Consider the following 9,859-nt stretch of genomic DNA (forward strand, 5'->3'; position numbering starts at 1 on the left):
ATTAATAAACACGCGAGCCAGCCTCCATCTGACAAAAACCTTCCCTCGATCCAGTAAACGTGGTTTCCTTAATTGAATGCCCTCTCGGTAATGAGCTTCATGTGGGACGGACAGGCAAAGCCCTTAAGATCAGTATAACCTGACACCTCCCCTCTACAGGCACCTTAAACCACATGGGGCCCAAGGTTTCAGGTATAGAGCTTAGAACGCAAATGGCTCCTGGTTGCAACAGAGCAAGAAGGAAGTGATGCCAGAAATTATTATACCTGTAGATCCTCTGGGGTTTCAATGATAAATTGTCCTAATATATGGAATGATTTCTTACCTTACTTACCATAAGTCCATTTCAGAGGAGGTAGACATTCTTTCACCTGTAGAGGGGTCCTCTGTCCTACCCAAGGCTTCGTCACACTTACAGCATTTTCCTCTTTATTTATGGATATTTCTTTATTATGGGCTGGACTGTTATTTTGCCCTGAGTCAGGCTATAAGCTTATATACTTTTTCCAGTTTTATTCTCCAATGAGACCCACATTTGCTTTATATAAAAGTGGTGATGGTGTTGGTCCCCCGATTATGTGTTTATGTGTACATGTGTACGTTATGTGTGTATATATATATTCTCGTGTATTTATATGTTTATTTGTATATACATTGAGCTCCATAATGTATGGGACAAAGATGTATTTTTTTTTTCTTCATTTGGCTGTGTTCTCCAAAAATTTAGATCTCCAATCAAACAATTTACATGTTATTGCACATTCTCAGCTTTTATTAAAGGGTATTTGTATACAGTTTCAGTTCACCACGTAGAAATTACAGCACTTTTATACATACCCCCCCCCCCCCCCCCCCCCCCATTTTTGAGAGCACTGCAATGTTTGGGACAAATGGCTTCACGGGTGTTTTTGATTAGCCAGGTGATTATTCTCCTGTCTGACAGATCAGGACCACTCTTTAGGAGGCAGGCGTGGACGTGTCACTCTGGTGGCCAATTCATGTGTAAAATTGATTCCTCATGCTCCCAGAACCACTCTTTCACAATTTGAGCCCGATGAATCTTGGCATTGTCGTCCTGGAATATGCACGTGCCGTCAGGAAAGAAAAAATCCATTGATGGGATGACCTGGTCATTCAGTACATTCAGGTACTCAGCTGACTTCATTTTATTGCCACATAACGTTGCTGAGCCTAGACCTGACCAATTGAAGCAACCCCAGATCATAACACTGAAAACAGAGGTTTGTACATTGGGCACTGTCCAAAAAAATCCAAACGGCAAATTTTTTTTTGGCCAGGCATCATCAAAAAGTTGCCAATTAGTGTAAGCTAACTATATAATGCTCTGCCAAAGTCAGCCTTCTCTTTCATGTTTTTTGTATTTTTGTTTTTGACGCCTTTGTGTTCATTTTGGTTTCAGCCGAGTTCAGCTTTGCCTCTTATTATGGCGACCACATGGTGCTCCAGAAAGCTCCGGAACGCGCCCTGCTGTGGGGGTACGGGGCAAACGGGTCAAAGGTCATCGTCTCTTTGGAAGGAGAACAAGGGAGCCGAGCTGAACAGGCCGTGTATGTGCAAAACGGTGAGCTCCCCGTTGGAAGCTTCTGCCTCTCACAGCGCGAAACAAAGAGGAAGCCCACAGCTCATTGTTTGTTACCGCAAACCGCGCTTTGGTAACCCCTTGCTTCATCATTGTATTACATTACATTTATTTAGCAGACGCCTTTATCCAAAGCGATGCACCAAAGTGCATATCATGGTCATTGGAACAACTACAAAACACAGGTTTGATAAGGTACAATACTTATTTCGTACAGCTGTTTATAGCCAAGAACAGTTCAGTTCATGCAGTGAACATTATTCGGATCTAGCTTATGCCTAGTCAAACTAGTGGGAAGAACAAGCTACAATATTAGGACAAAAATACAAATTACAAAAAGTGCTGGAATCGTGACGCGTGAGCTGAAGAAGTGCATTGCCTGGCATCGCGTTCCCCCCATGTGTGGTGTCAGTTCCTGCATAATCTAAGGATTATACCACAGGCCTGTTCGCTTGATGGCTGTAGCTTTGCCCTGTGCAGGACAGGGGCCCACAATGAGCTGACCGTGTTTGAGTAGTCTCTGGTTCCTTTGGCAGGGGTATGGAGGGCAACTCTGGACCCGGTGAAGGCTGGGGGCCCCTACAACGTGACGGCCGTCCAGCAGGGTGCCGGCAAAGCCCAGGTCACCTTGACGGACGTGCTGTTCGGGGACGTGTGGCTGTGCGGGGGGCAGAGCAACATGGCCTACACGCTCTCTCAGGTAGCGCGCGCCAACAGTGGCGGCCGGCTCCGCTAAACTGTGGCCTTTATGGTAATTAAACCGGTTTTGCTAAATAAGACGCCGTTCGTTTGAATTTTTAAATGTGAACTAAGTCCTCTCTCCTGCAGGTGATCAATGAATCAGCAGAGGCGGCCTTGGCATCCAAATACCCTCAGGTGCGAATCTTCATGGCTGCCTTGGAAACAAGCAGGGAACCTCTGATGGATCTTCCCCGGGTGGAGGTACCCTGGTCTGTACCCACGGCAGGTAGAGGTGTTTCCGTGTTTGAAGGACATTTCCAAGGAGAGACCGCCATTTTTAAGCTAGACTTTTCATCTTGCTGGTAGCTATTTATTTATTTATTTTTTAAAATAATGTATTAGTCTTGTGTTGTTTACGGTCACTGGGGTCACGTTTTATTCACTGATCCAGACAAACTGCGCAGGCTGGTCCTTTAAGCCCACTGCTCCTCACAGCAGGCCGGAGTGGTAACAGAGAACTGTAGCCTGATGGGAGATTGTGTTTTGTGGAAATAAACTTGGCCGCAGCTGCAATTTGTCCGCGGGCATTTTCGGTAGGCCTCTCCCCTCAGGACCTGGAGCGTGCACACTGAGACAGTCGCATCACTGTGGAAATGAGTCAGAATGATTAGGGTGCATATTCCAGGAAATGATTCCAGCAATTTTGTTTGCTTTCGGATGAACCACACACGTAAACATGCACGCATGCTTATACAGACACACACTCACACTACATATTTGATGTACAGTGCAGACTGAAGTGAATAACATGATGTAAGTTGATTTGTAAAAGCCTGTTAGGGGAAAGCCTAGCCTGATAGATAAGGTCTAGTCTGACAGGGGGAAACCTAGCCTGATGGGTAAGGCCTAGCCTGATAGATAAGGCCTAGTCTGATGGGGGAAGTCTAGCCTAATGCGGGAAAGCCTAGCCTGACGGGGAAGGCCAGTGAGCAGTGGCCCATGGTAACAGAATGCTGTTTGTCTGATGTCCCCCTGACAGAGCTGCTGGCAGGTCCGGCCTTCACCCACTTCTCTGCAGTCTGCTGGCTGTTTGGGCGCTACCTGTACAAGACCCTGGGGTACCCGGTGGGGCTGGTGTCGTCCTGCTGGGGGGGGACCCCCGTGGAGGCTTGGTCCTCAACCCGGGCGCTACAGAAGTGTGGCCTGGAGAAGCAGGAGAAGTTGGACATCAGGTGATGTCCCACAATGCACTGGAGCTGACCAAATGTGGCCCTCTGTGGCAAGCTTGTACTTCTTTGATACAGCACAGCCTGCACATTTTTGGACAGTGACAGAATTTTTGTTGTTTTGCCTCTGTACTCCAGAGGATTTGATATGAAACAATGAATGAGGTTTAAATGCAGACTGCTTTAATTTGAAGGCTTTTACATCCATATCAGTTGAACAGTGTACAAATTACAGCGATGTTTATACATAGCCTCCCCCCCCCCATTTTATGGGACCAATATTAATTGCACAACTGGCTGAGCTGTTTTTTTGGTTAGCTGTGTGTCATTGGATCACTAACCCATGCACGTAAAAGCTAACCATAGGTCTAGAGTTGATTCTAGGTGTGGCATTTACATTTGGAGTCTATTACTGTTTCCCCTCAATATGAGGACCAAGTGTCAATGCCAATAAAGCAGGACATCATGAGGCTGAAAAATTTGAATAAATCAGATCAGACACATAGCCAAAACATTGAGTGTATCAAAATCAACTGTTCATTACATTAAGCAGCAAGAATGTACTGTTTAGCTCAACAATAACAAACAACATGGTAGTCCATGAAAGACCTTTGTAATGAATGACCAAAGAATGCACAAAAGTTGTGAAGAAAAACCAGCTTTTCAACTGTTGAACATATCCAGACACTGTCCCGGAAGTAGGCGTAGATGTGTCAAAAATAGCCATGAAGGAAAGACCATACCAGCATAACCTCAGACAGGGTTCCCACTCGTCCTGGAAAACTTTGAAAACCTGGAAATTTATCAACTAGTTTTCCAGTCATGGAAAACACCTGGAAAATTTACGAAATGTCCTGGAAATATTTGTGAGGCTAGGCTATAAGTCAAGCTATTAAACAGTATATTTAGAGCTGACATTGCAAATTTTTCTGTATTTTTCTCCGCTTTTCTCATTTTTATTAGCTGCTGAGATTACACGGCAGCACAGAGTTTTGAATGGTTATGGTACTTTGGGCTACCATTGTCCATGTTTCATGTCTGTAAGTCTAAGTTATGGAAATTGTCCTTGAAAAGTCCTGAAAAATGATTTCCTAAAATGAGTGGGAACCCTGTCAGAGGGTTCACTGCAAGATGCAGACCACTGTTAAGTCTCAAAAACACAACGGCCAGGTTGGAGCTTGCAAAAAAGTACATTAAAAAACTAGAGTTCTGGAACAAAGTCAGTTGGACCAATGAGGTATCACCCAATATATAAATGTAAATACCCTTAAATTAAAGCTGCCAGTCTGCACTTGAACCTCATATTCATTATTTTATTTCAAAGCCAGTGCACTGGCATACAGAGCCCAAAAATTGACGGGTTTATATTCAGAGGGATAAACCTGTCCATTTTTGGGGCATAAACAGATATCTTCTAAACGGTCACATTAACTGTGAGTGATGGGGAGGGGGGGGGGACATTAAATGATCCAAATCAACAACGTGACAGAGGGAAGTGGTTGAACAGTGTGAGGGTGTGTGTGCATCAGACACGTCATACTTCTGCAAACCACCCACCGCGAATCTGACAAACATGGCTGGGAGAGAGTACCTCTAGATCTCCAGATCCATTTGGGTTTGAACCACTAATTTCTGACGGTCGAAATGAACACCTGAATATTTTTGTTTAATGATTTTCCTGATGAACCTGTTAGTAAAATGTTTTTGTTACATAATTTAGTGTTTAAATCTGTCAAATGGTAGCATATTCATTTAGCATGTGAGGGCAGTCTGCCTGTTTTTAAGCGGTGATATGTGCTCCTCTGATGTGCTGACTACACATCTTGAGAAACCGCTTCCGCCAGCACCCACTCAGAAGTACGTCTGACGGAGGACACTGCTGCTTTGAGATGGGCCTACAAGTGTGATTAAGACGTCTCTAATTAAGAAAAACAGCGCTAATTTAAATAATGTGTTGATACTATCCCATCTCTCTCTTCCTAATTTCTTTCTACCAGAGCAGTGTTGTACCTAGTTAAACAGTATATACTGTCAACAGTAGATATTGAATGTTGATTTGACTCCATAGAGATTGTTCTATCTGATCAATATACTGTCTGCTACCTGTTATCAGTTTGGCTCACTTGAGCTTCTCTCATAAATGTGATTGTCACATACAAGTAACTGGCAAACTAAAGGATACCCCACCCATGGTATCCCAAAGTCCTCGATGGACTTTCGACGAAACGGGCGGCTCATAACCTAGACTGAAATTTGTCGTTTGCTTCAGATTTTCTCGTCTCTTTTGCCTTTCTTCTCAGCCCAATGCTGTGACCTTGGGTTTGAGGGGGGAGCACTTTCTACCACGGTTGCCCCCGCGTTGATGATCTTTCCCTTACACATCCATCTCTGTCACTGAAGCTCCTGCTGAACATTCCCCAAGAACCAACACTTCTTATGCCCCAAGAAACTACCCCTCTTATGCCCCAAGAACCCACCCCTCTTATCAAAGTCATTGAGATCCCTTCTAGCTATGGTAGCCAAAATAATGTGCAAATCGGCTTTGCCAACTGTGAGAATGCTGGTATGTTGTTTGTTTGATCGCACCATTGTGGAAGCAACTGCTTTCAACATAATTTGAATCCCTCTTTGATACGTGTTTCCTTGATTTTGGCAGTTTCATGAAACTACCAGGCACACTTCCTGTTCCTCCGGAAAGTTTGTCTCGTCTTATGAACGCATGGAAAAACTCTGTTCTCTGGAATGCCATGATACACCCTCTGCTCAGCATGACCATAAAGGGAGCCATATGGTATCAAGGTGAGATCGACACCCTGTGGGCGTGTTCTTGTAGAAACACCTGCAGAAACGCCCAATTTGTCACCAGTTGAATTCACGAGGCCTTTTTTTAAAAATCAAGAACTGAAAAACTGGTCATTACAATACTCACACAGCACTCAAGTACTTATGATAGTTGCAAAAGTAAAAAACAAACAAAAAAAAGTCCCAAAAGATGAAATCAAAATCTCACGTCATGCAGTTGCTAAAGAAAATCTAATTTGGGGTCCGAATTCAAGGTATTTCTGTCTTTATCGCCAGTGGTGTCCAATGTGTGGTTTGGTTGGTTTGGTCTTCATTGACAATCAACAGATCTGGTCGGTTAGCCACGATCTCCCTTCTGCCGCAGGTGAGTCAAACACGGGGTACCACCTGTACAAGTACTCCTGCTCCTTCCCCACCATGATCGACGACTGGAGGGAGGCCTTCCACACGGGCTCCGGGGGCCAGACCGCCCTGGACTTCCCCTTTGGGTTCGTGCAGGTAAGCCCCGCCCCCGTCCGCTTCCGTACATTACCGCGTTCGAGCTGGACTTGCTCGCTCAGTTCTGCTCTGATGTTTAGATGCAATAATGAACTCCTGGTGTCCTGTAGGCGTACCTCCCACCTGCCTGGGGGCAAAAGAGCGGTTGCTAGTTAAAGGGAACTTCCTTCCGTTGTCGGAAAAATTGATTGTGGTTTCCCTTTCCAGAGCTGAATTCAAGAAGGCGCACGTTCTATGCTATTAATTGCTAACGCTGGGTGTTTTAATTAAGCGCAAAATGGTTTAGGTGAAATGTTTGCATTCGCCAAAAGCCTCAAGAAACAGGAAATGAAATTGATCAGCCCTAATGCTAACATCAGCCTGCTCTCCATCAGGGTGCTTTAGCACAGAGCTCTGACTGCAGCCCTTTATGTCTACTGTACTTCAAACGTTTACACTCCACAGTCGGGAGATGAAGATTCGCACCTGTTGTCTCTCCAGCGCAGTTTGCACACTAACACATTTTAAATTAAGATGAAAGCGAGTACAGACCATTTGGTTATGCATGCATACAGCTTGCTATATTTGTGTAATGGATAATGAAAGCATACGTACAGCTTGCTAGCTAGTCATTGGACTTGTTGAGGTCATTAATTGCTAGCTAGTATGGCAAATAGTCATAACTATGTTAACAGGGTCAGTCACGATTTGCAAAGCAACTAGGTAGCTACAGTAACTAAGGTACGAAGTTGCTGTTGCTAACTTTACAGTATGATACCTAGCTAGCATGAAAAAAAAAAAAAAATAGAATTAGATCGCTAGTTATCTGAAGAACTATTTATGATACTGTGAGGTGTCTCTGCTTCCCCTGGGCTAGATTTGCAGATATAGCTCCTTCAGCTGACATTTCCATTCTCTGGGCACAAGCTTTTCTGTTAACTGTTAGCTTACCTTGCCAAACATTAGCGGCGAACATAAGCTAATGTAAAAAAATAATAGAGCATGTGTTCTCCTGTGTTTAATTGTGGTTGTGAACCCTGAGCCTTTCTCATCTAATGTGGAGCTCGTGGTACTGGTTGTCCCCAGATCTCCACAAGTGTTAAGAGCTCAAAGAGTTACGCGTTCCCGATTCTGCGCTGGCAACAGTCCGCGAGGTACGGCTACGCCCCGAATCCCCGCATGAAGAACACCTTCATGGCCGTCGCCCTGGACCTGCCCGACGAGAGGTCACCTTGGGGCAGGTAAGGGATGGGAGAAACGGGACGTCCGTTCGATCCGAATGGATCAAACGCAGGTTTCATGGTTGTCTCGTGTGCCCCATCCAACAGCAGTCTGAGATTCACCACCAGTCATCACCAGTCATTCACCACCATGTTCTCCATGTCACTAAAAGGGGCGTTTGAGTTTGACCCAGAGGTCGTCTGGGCACAGGGTCCTCACACAGTGGGTGTTGTGTTCCAGTATCCACCCACGCGACAAGCAGGACGTGGCCTACAGGCTGACGCTGGGGGCGCGGGCCGTGGCCTACGGCGAAAAGGGCGTGGCCTTCCAGGGCCCGTTTCCCGCCAAAGTGCTGCTGGATGGAGACAGCCTCAACGTCACCTACACTCAAGCGGTTTCCGTCACCAATTCCAGCTCTGTGTTTGAGGTGAATCTCGCGCTGACGTTCAGAGTTCATGTGTGCCGTTCGCACCCATTGCTGTGAAAAAATAGCTGCGCACGACTGGTATGGTGCCAGTTGTTTTTGGTCGTGCCAAAATCCGCCCTGACAAAAGCGCCCGCGGTCTCCTCTTCCCTCCCAGGTCTGCTGCACCCAAGAAAAGAAGCCCTGCAACTCCAGCTCCACGTGGCTGCCGGCCCCCACAGTGCAGTGGGGCCGCAGCTACGTCCAGCTGTCCGTCTCCGGCTGCAAGGACGTGGTGTCGGGCCTGCGCTACGCGTGGAGGGACTGGCCCTGCGACTTCAAAGCCTGCCCGGTCTACAGCGCCGACCGGGAGCTGCCGGCCCCGCCCTTCACCGGGAACCGCTGGATGCGTCCGGACGGGCAGGACGATTGGTGAGGCGGGTGCTCAGGATGTTCATAAACGAGACGAAATGAGCCAGACAATAACACGACTCTTCAGTGAACAACAGAGACGTATCAGTGGCCTTTTTATACTTTTCATGCTGAAGCAGATCATCAATGGGGAAAAACCAACTATGTCACTTTATCAGTGCAAAATTGCACTTTAAAATAATTATATGGATATTCTTGGCTTTCTTGGCTTAAGTTGTTATTACGAATTGTGTTAGGAATCATTTGTTTATGGGTGGGTTCCTGGTTCGCGGTGAATTTAGTCTAATAATGAACTTGCTGCACAGTACCAGACATGGGTCAAATACGCATTTGTTTTGGATTCAAATGCTTTACTGATCTTGTCTGGTGTATTGGAACCAATGAAATACTCTCAGAAAGTGCAAGCCCCGCCTTCTGATCATAGTGGCAGGCTCAATTACACCAGGCAAGATCAATAGAGCACAGAAAAGTATTTTATTCCAAAACAAAAACGTATTTGACCCAGGTCTGCACAGTGCCTTGTATAGTTTCAGTGTTCTGTGAGAGACTAATGAGACTGATCTACTTGAGACATGAACTTTATTTTAATGTGGTAAGCAATTGTTTGTATTAAAATGATATCAAATATATTTGTTTGATATGCAATAAGTATGAAATACCACATTGAAAACAATAAAGTGATATTCTGATAATGTATTTGCCTTGAGTTATTACAGATTGATTACAAGAAGCATTGTAATGTGATGACAATACATTGCAGGCATTTAGTAGATGCTCTTATCCAGACAACTTTTACATAGCATTTACATTGCATCCATTTATCCATATATATATATATATATATATATATATATATATATATATATATATATATACACTGCAATGCAGGTTAAGCACCTTGCTCAAGGGAACAACGGCAGTGTCCTACCTGGGAATCAAACCTGTGACCTCTTATCTAGAGCGACTTACACAGTACTACATCAAGGACAAGACAAAGCATTCCATTTACAACTACTT

The 9,859-nt window shown here is 45.1% G+C and overlaps 1 protein-coding gene across 1 annotated transcript; it reads left to right on the forward strand.

Moving 5' to 3' along the window:
* Nucleotides 1-1,341: 1,341 nt before the first annotated feature.
* On the forward strand, nucleotides 1,342-9,419 carry LOC118209759 (sialate O-acetylesterase-like; the record flags this gene model as incomplete). Its single annotated transcript, XM_035385369.1, has 9 exons — nucleotides 1,342-1,582; nucleotides 2,137-2,300; nucleotides 2,429-2,567; nucleotides 3,321-3,513; nucleotides 6,164-6,306; nucleotides 6,674-6,807; nucleotides 7,873-8,027; nucleotides 8,248-8,434; nucleotides 8,589-9,419. Coding segments are annotated over 9 exons (1,614 nt in total), but the record flags the coding sequence as incomplete, so codon positions are not given.
* Between the last annotated feature and the right edge of the window lie 440 nt (nucleotides 9,420-9,859).

Source organism: Anguilla anguilla, chromosome 12, assembly GCF_013347855.1.
Source record: "Anguilla anguilla isolate fAngAng1 chromosome 12, fAngAng1.pri, whole genome shotgun sequence".
Taxonomy (NCBI): Eukaryota; Metazoa; Chordata; class Actinopteri; order Anguilliformes; family Anguillidae; genus Anguilla; species Anguilla anguilla.